Here is a 25,203-nt window from a genome sequence, read left to right as displayed (position 1 = left end):
TAAGTGAAGTCAACAATACCCAGATGTAAGAGTGGCTCACATGGCCAGGAGTCTAGGTGGAGGGCCACAGGAAAGACTCACCAACCACAGTTTCTCCAGGTTCTGATCAACTAGTCCTCCCTCTCTGGCCAGGGGACCAGCAACCACCCACGAGAATCACTGCTCCAGGTAATAGGTATTTGGTTGGGGAAGTACCAGGGATTGAACCCAGGGTGGTTATCCACTGAGTCGCATCCCCAGCCCATTTTATATTTTATATTTGAGACAGGGTCTTGCAAAGTTGCTGAGGCTAGCTTTGAACTTGGAATCCTCCTGCCCCAGCCTCCCAGGCCACTGGGATAGCAGGTATGCACCACCATGGCCACCCAGGTGATGATTCTGTTTTTATCTTCTCAAAGTACCTTTTTCCTTAAAAATGTCACCCAAAATAAATCTCAAAGTCCTAAAAATAAATGTGGCCCTGGATGGAAATCAAAGTTGCCCTGGAAGTTCCTGAGCAACACTAAGCAGTTCACAGCGTCCTGCTGTGCAGAATCCCAGGGCAACTGAGCCCAGAGAAGGCAAAAGAATCCAAGAGCCGGGCTCCACCCGACACCAGCTCAATGCAGAGCTAGCCCACAGAAAATGTACAGAATGCCCGCCACAGCTTCATTTTGTAAACAGGAAGGAACAGAAGAAGTAAAATGTGGCAAATAAAGACTGGGAAGTGGGACAAACTCTAGTCACATCCTAATCCCTTTTGCTAGAGATCACTGTCCAAAATGTCAGCATCTCATTTCCAATGACAAACTCTGAACTCAATCTTCCATTACAGACTCACACTTCAAGAACTTCAGAGTAAAGGGACCTTCCATGACATACAATTTACCACCCAGGAAACCGAGAGCAAATGAGGCTGTGTGGGTTGCTGGCAATGACCCTGTCGGTGGCAGACACAAGTGTGTCAACACAGCTCTTTGCAGGCTCAGTCTAGGACCCTGGTCTGTCACGCCAGCTGACTTTTCAGAGTGGCTTTAAGAAACTGTGCACCTGCATTTTTGGAATTACAATAAAGATTTAATGTGTTCAAGGCCATTTTTTATAAAGACATTTCAATTACTATGCCTTTATTACTCAATAAAATGTATACTTTATTACAAAATGGTGGCACTGAGATAAATTTCTACCTAAAATCCATAAACTTCTACCTAAGATCCATTCACAGTTGATACCTTAACTACAAATTCTGCAAATGAGTTTGCCCCCCTCAAACTAGTAAGTACGTGAAACTGGTTTTTAACTCTTGGTCTCAGAAGTGATTGTAACATACCTGTAAAATGCTTTTAGTGTGTTACAGGATGAAGAAAACGTGTAAATCAGCCAAATATTACAAATGAAATGTCAGAGTCAACATGTGCCAATAATACTTCAGCACTAGGTTTTTCTAATAAAGGTCCATCCCACAAGTGATTACTCTAATAGTATAAATTATTTAGAGAGAAAATTGAATTTAAATTTACTATAAAGCCACATCTAAACTGTAAAATTACTCTAAGCTGAAAAGTTTTATATCCACTTGGTTGTGAAATAAGTTATTTCCCTGACAATAAAATCATGGCTGAGTCTATTCCACACTGTGCACCAAATAGAAGTTAGTGAAACATCCAAGTCATCTTATAAATTATAACTTTTTTTGTATATTTATCTTCCTACCAAAATTTCAGATACTGAGGACCTGGTTTCCATTTGTTTTTGGAGCACTCAGACATAAAGTACTAAAGGAGAACTATCAATTTAACTTACTGTTTAAAATGGTCAAAACAGAAAACACCACAGTGCACCTATTATTTCAGCCCGTTTGAAAACTGCAATTAAGCTTGCTAGCATTTTTTCCTAAGTTCATAATCTCATCTATTATGATTACATTTTACTAACTGAAAATAGGAGATTCTGTAAATGAAAAACATAACCTCTTCAGGTGCTTAATAACACATATGAAGAGTAGAAATTCATTTTAAAAAGATATGAAAAAAATCTCGATTTCTTTAAGCATGTATTTTTTTTTTTTTTTCAGTTCTGGGAATTAAATCCTAGGCCTCTAAGCTACACCCCCAGCCCTTTTTATTTTTTATTTTAAGACAGGGTCTAAGTTGCTGAGACTAGCCTCGAACTTCACAATCCTCATGCCTCAGCCTCTAGATTTGCTGGAACTATAGGTGTACATAACTGTGATTTGGCTTAAATTTCTCATTTTAAGAATTATACTAAAATTCTTACAAATATATTTATTAGGCCGAGGATGTAGCTCAGTGGCAGCATGCACAGGCCCTGGGTTCAATCCCCAGAACAAAAAGTTAAACACACACACACACACACGTACGTAAGTGAACATGTTTTCTGTGGGAGTTTCAAAACACAAGTAAACTGATTTACTGGGGGGAGGGTGTATGTGTGTTTGTGTATGTGTATGTTTCTAATAATACAACTCCCATTAGAGTACATAGGATAAAATTAGATATAACACAAATTTTGGAAATGAGGTTTTATGTCATTTATTTTGTAGTAAAAATTAATGAGTGAGAACCTTAGAAGTCAAATTGGCATATCTGAGTATACTGAACACCTGAAATGAAAATGATTAACCTACAGACATAAAGCTGTTAAATATAAACTGGTTTACAGTAACAGTTTGCACAAAATTCTAGAAACTAATAATACATTTTTTAAGTAGTCTCATCTTTATGCAATCTTCCAAGACACTACCAGATTCACAAGTTTAAGCATGTAAACACAATTTAATGTTAGGGAGGTCCTCGTCGGCATTTAAACAAGGCATTATGGGCTACTTGACCAGATCGATAGAAGAACTACTAACAAAAGGATTGGTTCGGGAAAGCCCAGGAGCCTTGGTCTGAATGTCCTTTGTCTTCAACAACCCAATCCAGTAATGCATCGTAACAGCGTGTTATCTGCCATAAGGCAATCCCCCGAGTCTATTCCACACTGTGCACCAAAGAGAAGCTAATGAAACACCCAAATCATCTTATAAATTCTATCACTGAAGCAAGATAGTTTCAAACGAGAGAAAATGCATCCGAGTGGGAAAAGAAAATGTGAGTGGGGAACACAATAAAGCCGCACATTAATTAAATGTAAGACAAAGAAGAAAAATGTAAAACAATTCTGAAGCTGTCATGAAGCAGCAGAATCACCCGGGAGACAAATGTACACATTTATTTGCTAAAATGGTTTAAAGGTTGAAAAACATTAGACAAAGTTAATTAGCCACTTGTACTAAGAAAAAGGTAAATACGACCATTTACACTGCCTAAGGAAGACTTTTTCCAACACGTTAATTACACACACACGAGAGCTGATAAATAATACCCATGCTGGTGAGTATGTGTGTGGCTGGAAGTAAGACTAACCCGTTGGCTAAAGAGGTCATAAAGTCAAAATATATAGACGAGCCATCACACAGTGGTTCCTCTAACAGAGACGCCTTCCCAGCCACGATGTGAAACCAAGGCACAGAATAAGGCAACGTGAAAAACCGAATGAAGTCCTTGGCAGAATTTTGCTCCAGGGGACCAAAATGAAATTTATCTCCTCTTATTTTGAAAAATATTACGACTTGAAAAACTGTAACCAAGGAGATAATACAAAGAAGTTCATTCTAGAAAGAATGCAATGAATACAAAGAAGTTCGTTCTAGAAAGAACACATGTATATGTGTAGAAGACAACTACAAAAGAGATAACAGAAAGGAGCAATAGCCAAGGAGATGAACGGACTGCATTTAAGAAGGTGAAAAAATGCCTGGGCACCAAACCAACCACAAATGAACACCTTGCATGAATTAAAAACAAACAGGTTCACTGGGAAAAAGCGACAGGAATCCCTGTTCCTTTAGTTACTAGAAGGGGAAAGTCATCACCTATTCACTCACACCAGTGAGACTACCTCTGATTCCTAACTGGCGAAACCAATGCACACCTTTTTCTAGCGTTCAGGGTGTGTGCGATTACACGTAACAGGATGCATGAAAGCATATTTTCAAAGCATGTACCAAAAATAATGGTATTCTAGTGAAAAAGCACATGGTTTTTTTTTTTTTTTTTTTTTTTTTTGGGGGGGGGGGGTCAAATACTGTCCCACTTCCTAAGTCTAGAAGACATCTGAAGAAAAATTCCCCCTGGACTAATTGGGTTGATGAGCATCATGGGGGTGGGGATGGGGGGGAGTCCACTCGTGATCCACTTCTGCCTGCACACACCTGACACAGCCTGTTTACCAGCAGCTTACACTCAGAAAAGATGCCACAAGCCGAGCGCAAAGCCTGATGGTGACGATCACCAGCAATGGCTTACCTAAGAAACAGCTGCCTGTGAAGCAACACGGGCATTTAGGTCAGTCTAACCAAGATGGCATCAATTACTGAGAAGTTAGAGAAAACAGAAAATCAATTACACTTGAAGATTAGGCCACACTGGGAAAATCCTGCATTACCGCCACTTGAGGCATTTGGAATTAGGCTGAATGAAATACCAGCAGACATATTAAGAACAATAGGATCTCTTTCAACAGGGTTGACGGGAGAGAAAATATGACTTAGTAACAAATATTTTTCTGATTTCAATAGGCCACACTGACTTGCAATCATGTGCTTTAGGTTATCCAGTTAGACTACAGTTTTACAAAGATGAGAATATTTTTAATGATTTTAGTGTTGTTTAGGGACTTCACATATAATTACTCCTTTCAGATCTTTCATACCAAAAAAAAAGCTTTTAATGATCACATAAAAGACTAACGTGAACATGTTTTTAAGAAAGATGCGCAGGGGCTGGGGTTGGTGGCTCAGCAGTAGAGCGCTTGCCTCGTACACGTGAGACACTGGGTTCGATCCTCAGCACCACATAAAAATAAGCCAAAAAAAAAAAAAAAAAAGAATGTGCAGTCTTTCAACGTTGCGTATCTTTCTTCCCTTAGATTCAGTCCTGCAACTTTTCAAAATATCAAAATTACACAGATTCATTATAACCTGGCGAAACCTAAAGCAAAAATTGTCAGGAGATAAAATTTTCAGACCCACTTTGAAACAATGAGGAGTTGTTCAAAATGAACCCAGGAAACGAAAATGGCTTCAAAGACACAAAAGCTCTCAATCAACACGGGAAGCACACAGCCCACCACTGTCCAGGATTGCTGGGCAACAGGATGCAGGAAGGCAAGAGTAGTTTTCTGTTTGGATACAACCAAAAGAGACAAAAATGAAAACGAGTTCTGTATGACTATGTTCATGACAACAGAGTTGAGTCCTTATCGACGTATCTTACTAACACATTTTTAAAACATCACTTGGTGTAACAGAAGCAGCAATAAGAACTCAAACCATCTGTGGCAGAAGCTATGTATCCAAACCCTCTTCAAGGAAGAAGCCAGCAGGGCCCAAACATGGAGAGCAGGCTCTGAACACAGCAGAGCCTGGTCTCTCCGTGGCTACCTCCTTAACAATTATGGTAGCAGCAAACCAGATGTCTTCTCTGCATAATCAAATATTTCATAGAGGACAACTCCAGACAGTTAGGGCAGGTTAGAAAACAGTAAGAGACAATGCAATACTGGGGGCTGGGAACAGGCGGCAGTTTCCACCCCAGGCCTGAAGAGGCACAGACAGGAACAGCTCCAGGATCCCAAACAAAGAAACAATACAGAGGGTCACCAAACAAAAGCCATGGCTCTGGGGCAAGAGAAGCAGCCAACCCGAAACAAGACAAGAGGGAGCCAAGAGATGGGGACAAGACTCCTATCACAATTCCAACCTCCTACTGGCCAAACACAGGGAATGACAGATGGCAGAGATCCGACCACGGAACCCATGCAGGTTCATCTCCATGAGCAAAGATCAAGGTGGGGGTAGACCTGGAGGGGTAAACAGCCCACTGCTGCTGCAAACTCCAAGATAAATGTAAAGCAAATTGAAAATTCTATGTAAGAAACATCAAATGGATCAAAGGATCCAGCTAAGGGTACATGAATGGCATTAATACAGGAAAAATGGAAATGGAAGAATGGAGTAGAAAGCTAGTAGGATCATGCTGCAAAGGACCAAAATAATTTGAAGGTATCAGGCTTCCACAAAGGTACACATGCAGGACAGTGAAATAATCCCAGGTCAAGGGCAGCAGCTTGCGAAGTCAGATGCAAAGGAGCATCACTGATGACTTAGACCAGTTTGTCTGTCAAGCCACCCAAGCATTAAGTGGGCAGTACAAGGTCAACACTAACAAGAACTGAGCCCCTAATGTGTTCTGGGTTCCTCAAAATTCACATCCTTCTAATACTCTCCTTTGTAAAGTAAGAAAACAGCCTCAGGAGAATATCTGACAACCAACAACTGGCTGATGGCTACAAAGGCCACATTATTTCACCAACAAGCAGCTGCCTCCAGGGAGAACCAGGAGAGACAAAAGAACAGAAGTTCACCTCCAGGCCCTGTTTTCCATCAACTAGGAGATCCCAGACAAGTCACCCGATTCCTTCATAGCTCACTGCAAACCAAGGGCAGCTCCCAAAATTAATCCCCCGTTTCCAAAACTGTCTTTTCCCACTAATAGCACTTAATCCATCAGCTTTCCCATCCTCAAATCAAACTGGCCAATGAGTATTGCCATCACCTTGATCTTCAACTCCTGGATTCCTGCAGACTCTCACAGCCTCTCCAATAAAACCAATCAAGTCCAAACTCACCAGTGAGAAATCATCCCTAGATAACCCAGCCTGGGAACAAAAGGCCTTCTATGATTTCCACAGAAATTACATCTCTGCAAGCCATCTGGGCAACTTCTATGAACGTTGATGACAATCGGTAATTTTTTAAAATACTATTTCTTGGAGCAATTTTTGGTTCACAGCAAAATTGAGCAGAAGTACGGAGTTTCTATAAACCACTGCCTCCCCACTACCAATATGCTGTACTAGATTAGTACATTTATCACAAAGAGTCTATACTGACATCATTACCATCCAGAGCCAATAGAGTTCACTTAGGGTACGTTCTGTGGCTTTGAACAAGCTTACAATGACATGTGTCCACCATTAGAGTATTATACAGAATAGTCTCTCTGTCCTGAGCATCTTCTGTGCTCTGCCCATTCACTTCCTCCCTACCCCCACCCACAACCACTGACACTCTGACGCCACAGTTCACCTTTTGTAGAACATCATATACAATGTGTAGCCTTTTCAGATTGGCTTCTTCTAATTGGTAATATGCATTTAGGGACCCTCTATCTTTTCAAGGCTTGGCAGTGCATTTAAGTGCTAAATAGTAGTCCATTGTCTAGAAGTACCCCAGTTTATTTATCCATTTACTTATGGAAGGACACCTTTGTTGCTTCTAAGTTTTAGCAATTGTGAATTAAGCCCTTATAAACATGTGCAGGCACACATTAGCTTCAGACTGACTTAGGTAAATATCAAGGAGCATAATTGCTGAAGAACAGTTTTTGTTAAGAAACAGCCGAACTGTCTACCAGAGTGGCTGCACCATTTTGTTTGCCCATCAGAAGAGTTCCGTTCCTCCACAATGCGCTAGCATTTGGTACTGTCAATGTTTTGGACTGTGGCCATTTTACTAGGTATGAGCAACAACGTAGTCTTGTTGCTTTAACTTGAAATTCGCTAATGACACATGATGTTGAGCATCTTTTTTAAATGCTTAACTGCCAGGTGTATATTTTCTTTGCCAAAGTGTCTGCTAGGTTTTTGTCCATTTTTTAATTGTGTTGCACATTTTCTTACTGTCCAATTTCAAGAGTTCTTCACTTACTTTGGATACAAACCCTTTATCAGATGTACTTTTTACAAATATTTCCTCCTATACTGTGGTTTCTCATTTTCTTGGCAGTCTTCTGTAGAGCTGCAGTTTTTGACTTTAATGATGTCCAACTTTTCAATCATTTCTCTCATGAGTCAGACCTTTAATGTTGTATCTAAAGTCACTGCATATCCAAGGTCACCTAAACCTTCTCCTATGGTATCTTCATTACCATTATTTATCTTTCAAAAAGTTACTGAAAGGCCAATGTGTGTCTGGTGCTCAAGACCTGATCAGGCAGCAACCTCTCAAGCATCTTTAGGCACTGCTGAAGCAGCTCATCCAACAATCTTGAGAACAGTGCTTCTCGATGACAGCAGGGAAATCACAGTGTAATGTCAAAGTACAGGCTTTAGGATCCAGGGGATCTGGCTGGATCTTTGTCACATACTAGTCATGGGCCCGGTGTCTCAACTTAGCGGCAAAAATGAGCAAAATATTTAAACCCATTTTACTTTACGGTACTGTCGTAAATATTACAACAGCGCACAGACGATGCTACTCTGTAGATAGTCATGGGACTGGAGTTCAGCAGTGAAGTGATAGCTCAGCATAAGAAAAGACTAGGTTTCCATCCCCAGCACCTCAAAACAACAACAACCAACCAAAAAAAAAAAAAAAAAGGAGGAAGGTGCGTGCACACATGCATGCGGGGTCAGGGGGTGGGGAGGGTTCTGCAATACCTTCTCCAATGTATAATTTTGAAAATTCAAAGTAATCACTACTATAAATTTTTAATTCTGATAGTTCATATTATTTTGGAATTTCAAAAGATGACTAAGGTAAGTATCATTCTCAGTCTATAATCGTCAATCCCAGATAAACAAAAGTTCGAAATTAATGCACAAAGACATATGGAAGACATTGGACACAGGACATGCTTCAGTGAGCACTGGCTAATGAAATAATCAAAGCACAATTCTATTTTCTAGTGCCACTACCAAATTTATACCTGAAAGTCTATAAAAGAGTACTCTTAAAATGAGAAACTGTAATTATCTGATGTGAATAAAAACATTTCCCTATTTTAAAACTGTTTAAATTCTGTCTTCTAAGATTCAAAACTAAATCCATTATATAGAAAAATAAAATTTAAAAAAAATTGACTAGAGCCTACTTCATTGACTCATTTGTACGGCAATCAAACATACACTTCCTGGTCAATGCATGAAGTCAAGGACAAAACTGAATGATTTTAGATGTAAAATAACTTTTATAAAGATGGCCCATAAGTGTGAACAGAGAAGTGTTTTTATAACATGGTTCAGAAAATACATGTGCCTGCTTATCACACTTTCAACAATTACCTTTAATTGTTTCCTCCACAACTTCCACCACGCGATCTATCTGTTGAACCTAGAAGAAAAAACAGACAGACAGCAATGGTAATGGAGAAGAAAAACGTACTCAACGCTTCTGCCTGAGTCGATGTGTATTTCCTAAGCACATCAATGTTGGTTTTCTTTAATTAACACATTTGGAGAGATTATTTAAAAATTCTATACTAATGTTTTGTGTAATAATGAAGTATGAAATTATCACCATCCTCTCCCCCAATGATAATTGAAAAAATAAGCGTACTGCATTCAAACAAACTGCCTGGATAGACTATTTATGTCTCAATGTAACCGGAGATATAAATTTAAGTTTAATTAAAAAATGTCTCCTCCCACAGAGCTTTAAGCAAAAAGGATGTAACGACAATCTACCCAAAAGGACATGCTAATACTAAGGAGTGCTATCCCAAATGCTGTGCTTTCTTGTTTTAATTGTTAAAACCCTAAGAATTTTTCCAGGCATTCAAGTCCATGAAATACAAGGTTGAACAACAGGCTCCTGATCCATGTGCCCGTGACTCGAGGAGCCCTCCCAGGGTGCCAAAGAAACACAGGACAAAGATAATAAAATCAGACCAAAGGAACCCAAGTGACTTTTGAGTGACAACGGGAGAAGCCTACCAAGCAGACTGCAGAAGGATGGCTCGAGGTCGGAAGGAAAACAGAAAAGGCAAAGTAAAATTATGATCCAAGAAGCTAGAGGAAGAATCAGGAAAAGGTCAAGGCTGATTCTCTAAAGATGCTCAAATTATTATTGTCTTCATACAGAAGAATCCTACATGCACTGGAAAAGTTAAAACCAAATACGACTACCAAAAGAAAACAGCAGCAGGGCGTGGGGGTGCAGGCCTGTAGCCCCAATAGCTCAGGAGGCTGAGGCAGGAGGATCTCGAGTTCAAAGCCAGCCTCAGCAAAGGGAGGGCGCTAAGCAACTCAGTGAGAACCTGTCTCTAAATAGAACACAAAATAGGGGTGGGGATGTGGCTCAGTGGTCGAGTGCCCCCAGGAGTTTCATTACCAGTACTCCCAGCCAAAAAAGCAAACAACATTCCCCGCCTCTATTTCCACTCCACAGATAAAATCACTTTATGATGAGGCACCAGGTATTTTTCTCATGCTGAACATTTATATAAAAAGTATTTTCCTGGGCTGGGGCTGTAGCTCAGCGACAGAGCACTTGCCTAGCACGCATGAGGCACCGAGTTCGATCCTCAACACCACATAAAAAATAAAGAAATAAAGGCATTCTGTCCATCTACAACTACAAATGTTTTCTTAGGTTTTTTTTTTCCCCCTGAATCTTTCTATAGTGCTATTCTTTTTTAAAAAATGACAGTGGAAACGTGTGCGCGCGCGCTTTGCCCCTTGAATTTTCTCTACTTTTTTCTTTGTTCATCCTCACTGCATGGATGTTGCAAAATGTATTCATCCATAATCCTACTGATGAAAGAATGTCATCACTCTACAATAATGCTATGAAGAACTTAACTGAGAAGAACCTGTTCAAAAATTTTTATTATAAATACAATAGCAAGTCTCCTAAAACTCTCCTTTCACCCTCAGTGTCCTACAGGAAAATAGGGAAAGACAAGCATGCATAAACCCTGCGCTGCCAGAGGTAAAGTGACAGGGAAAGGAGGAGCCAGCAGTGTCAAAGGCTGCTCAGATGGTAAGTAACACACAGCCCAAAATGAACGTGTGTTTAGGGGTCGACAAACTTAGAGGAATAAGTTAACTCTGTGGTAACAAATCATAAATAAAATGGAGACACTCAAAGCTGTGGGCAGAAAGGGAAGGAGAGAGACTCCAGGTAGTTGAGGAAATTGAGACTCGATGTGTTTTTGTTTGGATTAGTGCATTTCTCTCTTTTCTCCCTTTTTGTTTTTCTAGTGTATATGCTAACAGAAGAACAGAAATACAGAAGGAAGAGTTGAATACAGCAGAAAAAAATGATGGTGTAAGGGCCCCGAGAATGGGGGACAGGGTGCAAGGCTTCTTGTGCAAGCAGAGATCAGAACACAGCAGGGGAGCAATGCCCATGCTCCCGTGGGATGAGGGCGAAGGCCAAGCAAGCTCTCGTCTGCTGGCCTCAGTCTGTCTCAACGGAGTAAGAAATTCATGTGCTAAGAGTGAGAAAACGTGAGGAAATAAGAACGGAGTCAATGTCCACAATCGCCTGTTATAAGAGCAGGAGCGAGTGGCAACTAGGAACTCGTAAAAATCGTCAGGACTAAGAAGAAAATTTCCAGCAGTGAGTTCACTACAGCTGACTCTCTCTCAAGGCCTAGCGGCTTCAGTGTAGGAGGCAAATAGGCCGATTCAAACTTGCTGATTCCATCACTCACTCATCATGGATTGATATCTGATGTATACCACATGATCCAAAGGGCTAGAGAAGCAGCATTAAGAGGTTATGGAAAAGACCAGAGGGAAATGGAAGGTAAAAGCCAACTATGCGTTTTGGATAACATGAAGTTTGGAAAATAGGTGAAGAAGTACAACCAAAACGAAGAGATGAAGTGGGCAGGGCTGGGGCAAGAAGGGGAGGAAGAAGAGAGAAAAAGAAAAAAAAAGAAAGTCAAGCAGAGGGTACAATCCAGAGTATGGATACAGGCATTTGGTCTTTTTGAGTAATCCCAAATTCCAAGATCTGCTCACAGAAACAGGTTGCTGAAAAACAGTGGAGCTGAGAAATAAGGAGGGGCAAGGTTAAAGTTTGGTGAGACATCCAATAAGGGACGACATTGACACTGCCCAGGGTGACAGAGAGATGGGCAGGACAGGGAAGAGTTGTCCAAATTTTCCACTGAATGTAGATGAACAACCAAGATATCAAATGATAATATTAGCTGAAGAATAAGAATGAAAAGAGCAAAATATGAGATAACTCGGTTGTGGGACCAGACCAAGAGTGCTCTCCTATGCACTTGGAGATACACAAGTTCAAGGGAGCACTGCACCCTGCCTTGGACCACCTCAACTAAGAGGCCATACTGCCAAGGAAGAGAACATGTGGAGGAGCAGTCTGCTACAAGCACGGTGAGTTAAAACAATAAAACTCTTGGAAGAAAACAGACATAAATCCATGTCAACCTTGGATTAAACAATGATCTCTCAAATATAACAACAAAGCATGCTTAATGAAAGAAAAAAAATAGATAAACCAGACATCACCAAGAGCCAAACCTCTTGGTCCATCCAAGGACACCACTAAGAGAGAGTAAAAAGATGCAGAAAATGCAAGAAAACTTTTACAAATCATGAATCTGACAAGGGATATTTGTAATTATGAGAAGTCCCACAAATCAAGAGTAACAGAAATATCAATTAAAAATGAGCAAAGGAGCTGAACAGACGCTTCTCCAAGGAGATATACAAATGGCCAATAAAGAGATGCTCAGCACCATTAAGCCAACGAGAGGATGTGAATCGTGACAACAAGCAGGAGACTGGGATTTTGTGCGCATACAATTTAAAAAAATGAAAACATTCTGGAAATGGATGGTGGTGAAGGTTGCAAAACAGTATGATCATGCTTCATGTCCCTGACCTGTGCACTTAAAAATGGCTAAAATGGTCATTTTCATCATGCATATTTTACCACAATTTTGAAAAACCACCGAGATGAGCTCTCACTTCACACCCACTGAGATAGTATCCTAAAAAACGCTGATAACAATGATGGTGAGGATGGGAAGCACTGCTAATGGAGCTAGACTCAATGCAGCCAGTTTGGACAGGTCTGCAGCTCCTCAGAGGGCTGACCAGTTTCCCTATGACCTAGCAATTCCAATCCCAGACATACACCCAAGAGCAATTACATTTTCAGCCACACAAAAACTAGTGCACAATGTTCACAGCACTATTCAGAATGGCCAAAGATGGAAACTCAAGCACCCTTCAGCTGATAGGTGGGTAAACAAAACGTGGCATATCTACACAATTAAGTATCAAGTCATAAAAGGGAATGAAGCATTGATACAGCATTACACTAAATGAAAAGGCCACACAAAAAAGTTGACATGATTCCACTTATACGAAATGTTCACAAAGGGAAATGACAAGAGGTTAGTGACTGCCTAGGGAGAAATGGGGTGCTGAAGAGTGCTGGGTTCCTTTATGCAGTGATGACCACAAGGCTGAACATACCTAAAACCATGTTACCCATATAACTGGAGGCACTGTCCAGTGTGTGGATTGTATCTCAATAAAGTGATGTGGCCAGAAAAAAAAAAAAAAAAAAAAAGCAGAAGGTGGTCACCTGTTCTAGTGTCAATGTCATTAAGTCAAAGGAAATTTTCTAGATTAAAGAACTAAGAGACCTGAAAACTAAATGTTACTGTGGAAACCTGGATGTGCTCCCCACCCCTTTTCCTATAAAGGACATTACTGAGGCAAGTGACAATAACTATAATGAAAAAAAGTTTGTATACCAGCTTATTGTATTTCACTTCATGATCTTGGTGATGACCTGCCTTTTTAAAACACACAGGTACTTAGCAAAGGCACCATACCTGCAGCTTACTTTCAAGAGGATCAGGAAAAAAACACATGCATATAAAAACAGAACAAATCTGTTAAAATATTAGTACTGGGGAATTCTGGATGCAGGGCATATGGGAAATCTTTCCTTACTTTTACAAGTTTTCTGTAAGTATGATATTATATCAAAATTAAAAGTTTCACGGTGTATGTTTACATATGCATAGAGGAAATGAGGGCAGTTCTCCTTTTAACCTGCTGGTTGTGCAGAATATGCTTCAATTAATACAGCTGAAAATATATTCTGATTTTTAAAAAGCACTCGATAGCATTTGTCTTAAAGGTGAAAAATTCTGTATTGCCCACACATGATAATCACTGGCTGTTATGAGAAACTCTAGGGCTTAAGAGTCCACAAAACTTAAACAGGCACAAAGTTGGGCGGGGGCACCTAGTTCAGCACTAGGGCACTTGCTTAGCATGCTTTAGCCCCTTGTTCCATGCCCAGCGCTGGAAAAACAAAAACAAAAAAACAAGTCAGTACTTGATAAAAAGCAGCAGAACGGTTGAAGCTCACTAGACGATTTCCAGAACATTTGCATTTCCAGTGAAGTGGGCAATGGAAGAAACGGTGGGGGAAGAAAAAGTAAGGAGAAAGGACAAGAGTGAGAGAGAAGTAGGGGGGGGTGGGAGTGGAAGGAGAGCTCAGGAGGTGGATGGGGGTGGGAGGCAAGAGAGGAGGAAAGGCCAATGTGAGCAGGAGCACAGCCCCAAATTCACGTACGCTGCAGAGAACAGCCCGAATTCATTCTGGGAGAAAAGGAAAGCTGTTCTTAATTAATACTATAAATTGTAGCCCTGAATACACAAGAGCTTATTCTCTGGCATATAATTCAAATAAAATAAATAAAACAGTATCTCGTGTCCTTCAGGCACTTAGTTATAAATACACAGAAAAAAAAAGCAGGCAGTGTGCGCCATTACTGACTCCATATGTTCTCAACAATAAGGAAAGGAGTTAATAAACAACTCATAAATAACGCTCATGACTCATTCTGCCGAGGAACTTTAAAAAGAAGTTCATAAAAATATTTTATCCCACCATTATCAACTACTCCAAATTTATAGCTGATCATGTATTGAAGAAACAAGGCTAAACAACGGCGCCTAAAGCCAGGACAGTGCTGCTCCAAAATATCCTCACTGCTGGGAGCAGAGCGGTCCCTGGTGTCCTCTGCAGTGGTGGAGACGTCCCCAGGCTGGGCTTTTCCCAGTGGTCACTGGCCACACGTGGGTGGCACAGACCTGAGGCAGGCTGCTCTGAGGAGCTGAAATTCTACCAACAGAAATCTGGATTGAATCGTCGCCTGTGGCTAGGTAGCTCATGGCAGTACTCGCTCTGGCCACCCAGGAAACCAGTGCACATCTGGAACACAACTCTGCCAACTAGGTTAGAAAAGAAGTCCACTCACATGAGGCCATCAGAGAACAAGCGGATGCCCTTCTCCTGTCCGAGATTCCACTCTAGCATCCACTGGAAGTTTCTCCCCACACACCAAAAGCATAGGGGCTGGATAAGTGAATGACTGTAAGAACACAGTGACAGCCGTGCTTCTTCAACAGCGGCTTGGCTTCAGGGTCCCTGCTGATACCTCACAAGCACTGTCACCATGGGTCCTCACATGCACTAGTGAAGACACTGCTATTTTCAAGGCCGGAGGGACTAAGGTACAAGATACCCAGCTAGATTTCTGCCCCAGAGTCTCAGATCTTGGGTCTAGAATGGCAGACAGGTGGCCTGCTTTTGAACTTCCTTTTCCCTATGAACACGGAGGCCAATCCAAATGATGGGAGGATGCTATCCAAGTGGCCCCAGACCTTCCAGGTACCCCAACAACACTCATCCCCCTAAACTCTCCCCACAAACTCTCACGGTATGAATGCAGTCACCTGAGAAGCTAACCCTGCACCGCACACTGTTAGAGAAACTGGGGGCATCATGGAGAAAAACGGAGTCCTCATTCACAGACCTTACATTCCAACTGGGGAGACAGATGCAGATAACTGAAAATTGTGCTTTCCTATCCTGACAGATACTATAAAGAAGAACGACATGGGAATGATAAGAGGTAGGCGGGACGGCTCTGCAGCAGTGTTTCAGGTGACATCGGAACACGCAGCATTAATCCTAAACCACACAGCACAGGCATCAGTGAGAGCTGGAGGGGGTGGGGGAGAGACAAGGACCCAGAGAGAAATGATGAGGGATTATGAGGTTAGAAGGCCAGTACACGAGGGACACAGTGGTAGGAGATGAGGCCAGATACCCAGGGGAGGAAGATGATGTGATACATCGTAAATCCCACAGTCTGGATTCAAGTCTGCTTGCAAAAGAAAGCCACTGGGAGTTAACAGAGCAACGTGAAGACTGCTGAGACCAGTTTACTGAGAACCTGCAGGGACTGGTGCTTAGCCACGATGTGTGACTCACTTTATACTTGTATGAATCTAGCTGGGGCTTTACAGTCTCTTGATGTTATCCCAAGACGTCTCCAATTATTGTAGAAGTAAGGGGCTAAAACATCATAGACACACAAATGCACACAAAAGAAATTTCTCAGCTCTCTTAATGTTAAATCAATTTTTTTTAAAAAAAATCTGTCATTTTCATCTAACTAAGTAATACCAGACCAGAACTTCAAAACCACCCAGAAATTCAGGTCTCTTTAAAGAATAAACTGGTCCAGATTCATTCTTTTAGACGTGAGCTCTAGCGTTCACAGCACCACTTATGAGACACTGTCCTTTCCCCCTCGGGTCTTCTTGGTGCTCTTGGTGAAAGTCATCTCTTGTTGAAAACAAAAGACAAATAGAAGCATATGTGGTGAACTTACTTCTGATTCTGTTCTGTTTCACTGCTCTGTGCGTCTCCTTGTCCCAGCACCACGCTGTTTTCATCACTGTCACTTTGTACAACATTTGAAACCAGAAAGTGTGATCCCACAACTTTGTTTTTCTTTGCCAGGATCATCCTAGCAACTTGGGATCTTCCGTGGTTCCATGTAAGCTTTAGAATTGTTTTTACGATTGCTGTGAAAAACTGTCATTGGCATTTTGATAGGAATTGCATCAAATCTATGTATTACACACACATAAAAATCCACTCAAAAGAGGTTAAAGGCTTAAACACCAGACCCGAAACCATAAAACTTCCAGGAGAATAAATGGGGAAAAGCGTCATGATGCTGACCTTGGCTAAGACTTTTGAGGTATCACACCTAAGATTCCGTTAACGAAAGCAAAGATAAGCAAAGGGGGCTACATCCAGCTCCAAAGCTCCTGCGGCTTGCAAACAATCCACAACCGAAAAGACTGAGTGGGCTGGGAAATCGAGAACACTGGGACTTGTAAAGACTCGTACAACTCAGTAGCAGAAAACCAAAGGGCCCAGTTAAAACGTGGGCAAGAGTCAGAATAACAATCTTCTAAAGAAAGAACACAGATGGCCAACAAGTCCATGTAAGGTACCCAGGGTCACCAATCTCCAGGCAAATGCAAAGCCAAGCCACTGTGAGATGCCAGGGCACACTTGTTAGGATGGTCAGCAGCGAGACAGGAACTAAGGGGTGCTGGAGGGGTGGGTGGGAGGGAAGGGAGCCGCGCACCACCAAGGGTAGTGCAGGCTGCGGCAGCCCCGTGGGAGAGCTGGAGAGGCTCCTCTGTAAGACTAAGGAGGGATGCGCCACAGGACCCTGCAAGCCTGCCTATGGATACGCAGTCAAGGAAGGGAAATCAGCACCTGGGAGAGACGCCCGGGTCTCTGATCACTCCATCATCACTCATGATAGCCATCCTGTAAAAAAAAAAAAAATAGGTGCCCTTTGGCAGATGAATGGAAAAAGAAATTGTAGTAAACAAATGATGGAGTACTATTCGGTCTATAAAAAGGAACACCACCAATGGCCAAGGCATGGATGAACCTACAGGACCCTCTGCGGAGGACAATAAGCCAGACCCAGAAAAGCAAGTACTGCATGATCTCAGCCATAGGTAGAAGCTAAACATGAAAAACGGCCAAACACACAGCAACAGGGCACAGCCCCGGGGTTACCAGAGGTGGGAAGGAAATTTGGAGAAGTAGGTCCAAGAGTGAAAACTCAGTCACACACAATGATTAAGACCAGAGACCCGGTGGGCCTCCCAAGAACTGTGGTTAGTGACGTCATATTACAATGAATTTGCTAAGAGGGAGGCGAGGTGCTCCCCTACATGCACACTCCATAACAATCACGGCAGAGGGGGGACAGGCAATCTGCTTGGCTACCCTGACTCTTCTCCATTTACGTGTACCAGATCCACATGTTGCACATTATGAATGTGTCTGGTAAAAGGGGAAGAAATAACGTCCCATCTTTGGTAAGAATTATACATGTAAAAAAGTCTTCCCCATCAATTATATATTCAACTTTTTCACTTTTACCATAACGGGGATTTGAACCTGTAACAGCATCAGGCAGGTCAAAGTTTGATATTCACTTCTCTAGAGAAAATGTTTTATTTCTAAAAATTTTGCTCTAAGCTGTTAGGAAAGTCCCTACCTTAAATGATATCATCAGAAGAGAACAGAATTTTCAAATCTGTTAAATGTGAGGAAGTCCATGGCAGTCACTGAGCAGCAGCAGCAATACACAACACTACGTCCCAGGCACCAAGCAGAGCGACGGTTAAGTACCTTGTGTGAGGTCACTCGGCTAGGAAGTGGTGCAGCAGGGTGACACCCCCGTGCAGTCCAGCCCCCGAATCCATTCTCTTAACCACAACGTGAGTGACATTTTTAAATGGGCTCCGAGTTTACGTGTCCTTCAGATATGGTGCTGACACCCACCCCCCTCTTTTTCCCCAGTAATTTGAGGGTCAAAATCTGGAATATGACAGAAAAACTATTAGAAGACGATGCAGAGATGAACAGAAATAGTTTCCCAAACTCTGCCCTGGCACCCACACCGTTGTTAACGTGCCAGGCTGACCTGGATCTGCTCACCCTTGGCAGCATGGCACGTGGCAGAGACAGGTTGCATTTCAGCCTGTTTCAAACGCTGACTGCCTCACACACGTGATTTGCAGAATCCAAGTGTCCACACTGAAGCAGTTACTGCACAGTCTGCACCTTCAGGATTCCAGCAGCCAGCCTGAAAGGATGTCGAAACCACTGCAAGTCAACCCAGAACGGTCCCCGAGACAAGCAGACACCTGTGCTCTGCACACTTCGGCACTCTCCCGACAAGGCCCTCTGCCTGCAGGGCACACAGCTGGCGCGTCTGGAAGTTCTGTCATTAACCAACGCCATCTCTATTAACGTGGATACTGCATACCTGAGAATTAGCCCCACTCTAGGAAGAACTAACTGCTCCTGACCAGCCAACATTTCCAGGCAATTCCATGTGTTCTAGGGATCATCCCACTAAAGTCTCTTGGAGGCTGGAGAAGTTCTGGACTCAAACCAGCCATTTTGTCTCAGAACCAGAATGCAAGCTCTTTGAGGACAGGGACCTTTGGTTGTTTCATGTTAGCTGCACAGCCAGCACCTAGAAGGTTCCAACCACCAGGTCTGCATGCAGTAAGACCATCTGGTCACCTGGGGAACAGATGCCGTGTTGGGATTGCACTGACACAGGAAAGTCTCAGTGGAAGTTTGTAGAAGTGCAGAATCCAATTAAAGCTGTTTCTCCTACCACCTGTTAATACCTTCCATCACAAGAGCTGTATGAAGAAGTCTCATTCTTTACTCGGCCTGCAAATCAACTGTGCAATACAACCCCAAGCATCCTGCTAAAAAAAGCTTCTCATGCCACTGAAAGTAAACTTTTTAATACTTAAGAACTACTTTTCCAGGCCGGGTTTGTACCTCAGTGGTAGAGCACTTGCCTAGCACATCTGAAGAGCTGGGTTCGATCCTCAGCACCATATAAACAATAAATAAAATAAAGGCATTGTGTCCATCTACTACTAAATATATATATATATATATTTTTTTTTTTTTTTTAAAAAGAACTACTCTTCCTTAGCACAAAATAATGGGATTCGTTTCTTCATTTTATTGTGACTTACTATAATTCAGAAAGTTTCTAATTTTGCAGCATTTCTAAGAATTCTAATCAGAAACAGTCCTCTACAGGCATCCAATTAAAGATAGTTTTGGTTTCCTAACCTAATTTTTTAAATTCAGTCCTGTGTATCCAATCTTCATATATAAAATGTCAGTGATGACAAATAAGATGTCATACAGTTTTCACAATAAAAAAGTTCTATGAAAGGGTACTGACAGAGAAACACTTTGATAATACTTCATGCTGGTGAGTATGAAATCAAATTACTACATGAAATGTTAATGATATATAATTGTGGAAACATTTTACAATATGCTAAGTTAAAATAAGAAGCACACTGTGGGAATTAATGTATTTTGTGTATTTCCTAAATATCAGGAAATGTTTATATCGAACAATAAAGAAACAAGTGATGGCAAGCCCTTCAATAGACCATCAATGCAGGACTTCAATAGTTTAAAAGCTCATGTAAAAAACAGAATATACACAACAAAACAACTCGAGGTTGCAATTAAGCAAATGATGCAAAGGTTAAAATGTTCACAGGGATAAACAGTCATAATAATTGTGTATAGAAACATGAATTTCTTTACACTCACTTTTCAAAACATGTGTTCTTCAGTTATTTCTCCCATAAAGGAGCCAAATAAAATAAATCCAAGGAATGCTAATGGCAATGAAATGGGAATATGAGACACAAAAAAGGGGTGCTATTGAACAAGACAAGCAATGTCAGGGAGACAGATATGTCTCAGCACTGCAAACTGCCTCCCACAAACAGCACCAGGCACCCTCCCTTATGCTAGGGATTCTACTTTCTTCCTTCTCTTTCGGTGCTGGGGCGCAAATCCAGGACCTTGAGCAAGAGCTCCACCACTGAGCTACACTCCCAGCACCCCCACACCGTGTTAGAATGTCCCCTGCACCCAAAAACACAGGAAGCTCTTCCTTGCACACAACAGAGTTCAGAAACACCACCTTAAGGTACACAGAGAAGAGGCTTTTTCTATTCCCCAGAAAGTCTGCTTTTCCAGCCATGTAATTCCTTGGGATAAAACCCAAGATGAACTGCAAGCATGTACATATTCCATCCTAAGAAAGAGCTCTATTTCCCATTTCCCCACCACAGCAGGATTCTATTTGCAGAGTTAGTGCAACATGAAGAGACAACTAAGGAGGCCCATTTTCATTTCATTCTTTAAACCAGGAGAAATCACAATGTAAATAGACAAATGGTGAAAACAAACTAGAGTCACCAAACATTCAGGCTGTTTGTTTAAAGGGAGAAGGTTTGTTCAAAGATTATTAAATTTGCTAGGGGGGCAAGGGCTTCACAGCAGAAAATAAGCCCATTACACTGAGCACCCAACACGAGCCCTGTCAGGAGGGTGTCAGAAGAGGAATCCCCATTAGCAACCTCAATGCCAGCTGCCCAGGTGAACGCTTTCTAGGTACATACGGTATCTGAATATATTTCAAAACGTTAATAGGATCGTTGGTCAGCTTACAGAGCACTGCCTACTAGAATGTTTGGAAGGAAGTGCCACCATTGTAAACCAACACTGACCGACTGCCCACTACACATGGCTTTCTGTGAACAGAAAAGGCTCCGAAGGAGAAGGGAGAAAACAGGGCAGGCTGCAGGCTCTACAGAGCCACTGCTGTCAGGGACAGCAAGCTGGCAGCAAGACAGTGCAAGGCGGAGGTGGCAGCCAGGGAGCACAGCATGCACGCCCACTGTGCCAGCACTGTGGGGAGGGCTGGGAAAGAGGGGAGGAAAACGAGGAGGACTGAAAAGTGGTCCTCATGAGGATAGTAATTAATTCCCATAGAGATTTGGACTTTAAAAGATCACATGTAAACCTAAAAGCACGACTCTAAACATAAAATTCTTAACTGCATGCTGTGAGGGCAAATGACAGGTAACTGCACACACAGCAGGGGGGCCCAGGGGCAGGGTGGCACACAGAGGGCAGGACATGTCGTGCTGGAGCCGAGAGGTGGGGTGGGGCATTCCAGAAAGGCACCTAGCACTAGAGGTGACAGGTAAGTTCAGAAGATGGGAAATGGAAGGATATGGAGAAAGATGGCAAGGGACAGAGACCAGGTCACTCAGGGACACAAACCCATGGCCATGTTTTATACTGTGCTACTCTTTCTTAATGAGAAAACCCAGAAAGTTCCTGTGGTAAAATGAAAAAGTTAGACGTGACCAAGTTTCAAAGGCAATAAAGGAAACATGTCTAGGATAACAGGAAACGGAATGTGGCTCTGATCTGCTCACAGCAGAAGAGTGGCTTCTGCCACAAAGTGCCAGCTCACCCCGATGATGCTCAGCCCCTTGAGGTAGTCCTGGCGAGGCTGCGCCTGGGGCACACACCCGGCAAGCACGACTTTCTTGTTCTCCTCTTGAGCTTTTCTAAAAGATAAGGAAAGAACAGTGTGAATTCTTTTGCTCATAAATACATCCTTGAAACCGCTCTTAGTACAGGTAGGTCCCCAAGAATAACAGGCTGTCCTGAACCCAGGATTGTCTTACAACTACTGAGGAAAACATAGCAGACTTCTGCACTGTCTACCACACCACTACGGAACAAGAGCAGACCCACCTGGCAGTGGCCTGCATCATTATCGTCTCATTACCAAAAAACGATCACACAGAATTCACACGGATTTGAACCATCCTTGAAAACCACATTTTCCAGGTACACATGATGACCCTTCTAACTAGGTACCTATTTTAAATATTAATAAAAATGGGCCTAAAACCATACATCATCTTTCCTAGTTCTTAGATTAATATCAAAGTAAATTACATCTCAAAAGATTCAAACAGGAGAGCAGAATAACTAGAAGGTATAACATCCCCTCTCCTGGAAATTCCCACTTCTTTCCGACACCCTCCTCCCATTTCTGCTCCCTAGAAAACCTACAGTTATTGACTGCTTATGCTTCCTGCCAGCCTGCCACCCACGTCCACACCAGCATCCACCATAACCAGATTCCTGTGGGATACAGACACACAAACACATATACATACACACGTATCCCCACTCAACACTGATACACGCGTACACTTGACTATTTCAGAACGGATTTCTGTGATACACAAACCTGGATGTGAAATCCACGATCAGTCACACATTTCCCTAGCACAAACTCTAAGTACGATGTCGCTCGCAGGGGTACATGTCTGGCTGTTGAATATTCCTTCACTGCACAGGGAGCTGGAGTGGACATAGCTCCTTGATACACACTGCACCCAGCAAACACTGCTCTGGGGCTGGAGACAGCAGGGAACCCAGCAGAGCTTTTATCTTTTCCTAGAAACTATTCATATCCTTTACACACTTTCAAATTAAACTTTCAGATCTTCAGTTCTTCTGTGAGAATGTGAGCTTTGGGGTGTTCTGGTGCTCTTGTTTACCTTAATCTCTGTGTTTTCTGCACCAATCTGTGTCTCCTAGTGCCCCAGCACGCTCTAGGTTCCTGAAACCCAGGAGAAAGCTGGGGGTGTCTAAGCCCAGTTTCTGGACGTGAGACTTTATTGTGAAATGGCCAATCACACATTAACAATCTCTATGAGGAGGATGTGCTTTTCCCAGGAACTTCAGCCATGCCACCCAGAGGCACCACCAAATAGCCAAGGAGACGCTGACCACCCACAAACCCACACACAGAGCCTGCTTCCTAGAAAGTGAAGTGGTCCATCCCTAAGTATTCAGTGTCTGAGGACACAGGGCAGGAGAGGTCCGGTGCCCGGTGAATTGTGGCACAGAGTGGATGAGAGAGAAAGGACAAGGAACAGCACACAGCATCAGGGAAGGAACTTTCAGTGACAGAGGGCCACACCTGTGACCAACAGGGAGGGGACGAGACTTGTGCGGCAAGAAGACAGGAACCAGCCTGGTGGAGACACCTGGGAGGGCGTCTATCAGAGGCGAAGGCCAACCAGGGAGGTGCTGCCACAGGGACAAAGACACGAGGCAGAAAGCAGGCCCCTGGGAGCCTGGATCAGGTGGTGGGACAGTCGGTCAGGGCTGACTGGGAGGTGGGAAGGACACCACCAGAAATTCCACAGGAAGGGAGCTTCGGAACAGAGATGCCCGACTTCACAGTTTATTAAAACATTATTTCAGGCTTTTGTTGAATTTGGCTTGAAAATGGAAGGGCAGACCAGAACTATAATGAAGCCAAAAATCACAGCCCAGTCATGGAGCAGTAACGCCACACTGTATATGGGACCAAGCAGGGCGGCAGAAGTTTAAATGCAAATTCTCAGAAGAGTCTTCCTTTAAACATTCTCTTCATACATCCTATTCTTTTTCTTTAGGAGCTTTGGGTTAATAAAAGCCTGATTTTTTTTTTTTTTTATTTAGATAGGTACCCAGCACAAACATTTTTAAAAGCTTTTATCCTTCAAAATATGAATGTTGATAAGAACAATACCTTAAGAAAGCTTAAAACAATACAAATTACCATATCTCCCTTTATAAGGCCCCAACGCTAATTAAAATGAAAACTGAATGTATAGTTAATTTAATGTTTCATACTCTCTCGAAACATTTCCAAATAAAAATATGGCATACCCTTGTTATGAGCACTAATTCGAATAACAGAAGAAATAAAGAAGCTTTTCCTCTTCCAAGCATCACATGTAACAAATAATTTGCAGTGAATCTTAAAACTCATGGCAAAACTACCTAATGCTGCCCGAATACCATCCCCTTTTTCTACAGGTCAGGAAATGAGATGCAGAGAGATGGAGGTGGTCAGCACTAGAGCAGGGAAGAACACCCAGGACCTCCTAGTTCCTTGAAGAGCACCTTTCTAAACACAGGTCCCACTTGGGTTTTCACTGTGTGACCAACAGTGGACACACATCATTTCATCAGAGCAGCACAGAAATCAACAGAGCTGTGACACATGCCTTGACTTCCAGGTAGAAAGAAACGCAGTGGAACCTTTGGCAGCTCTTGCTCACAAAACAACACTCTAACAGAGTGGTCAATGCATGGGCTACAAGTAGCAGGTAACGACTGGGCATGGAGTCCTCTCTGAATTCTGGAACCAGTTGGGGGCAGAGGGGGGACTGACATTCATGCAACTGCCTGCCACTGCATTCTGCTCTAGAAGCTGGAGAGTTAGGCTATGAACTGCCCACAGTTGAAATAAAATCACAACAGGATTTGGTGAGTTTCTCCATCTGAAAAACTCCATTTACCTACATTTATACATGTAACTGGGGTGCATGTTCAAACCCAAGATCACAGGACCGAATCTCAGGATCACAAGACTGAATGCTACACCTGACAAAACAAAAACATAATTCTATATTTTGTGTTCTGTGAGAAGATACTGTAATAGTAAGGGGATTAGTCTGTGTCCAAAGAAGAGCCCCAAAGGTAGTCATTTC

The 25,203-nt window shown here is 42.4% G+C and overlaps 1 protein-coding gene across 6 annotated transcripts in view; it reads right to left on the bottom strand.

The window, feature by feature from the left end:
• The window catches only part of Cdkal1 (CDKAL1 threonylcarbamoyladenosine tRNA methylthiotransferase), a 596,174-nt gene that overhangs the window by 384,894 nt on the left and 186,077 nt on the right, over positions 1-25,203 (bottom strand). For all 6 annotated transcript variants that reach the window (XM_027948318.3, XM_027948315.2, XM_027948319.2 and 3 more), the window contains 2 exons: positions 22,110-22,206; positions 9,169-9,217 (listed from right to left, as the gene is read on the bottom strand). In XM_027948318.3, coding sequence (XP_027804119.2) covers positions 9,169-9,217; positions 22,110-22,206 — 146 coding nt within the window. The remainder of the gene's footprint in view (positions 1-9,168; positions 9,218-22,109; positions 22,207-25,203) is intronic.

Source organism: Marmota flaviventris, chromosome 6 (genome assembly GCF_047511675.1).
Source record: "Marmota flaviventris isolate mMarFla1 chromosome 6, mMarFla1.hap1, whole genome shotgun sequence".
NCBI classification, from domain to species: Eukaryota; Metazoa; Chordata; class Mammalia; order Rodentia; family Sciuridae; genus Marmota; species Marmota flaviventris.
Note: the sequence above shows the minus strand (reverse complement) of the source record. Positions and strands in the feature narration are given on the sequence as shown.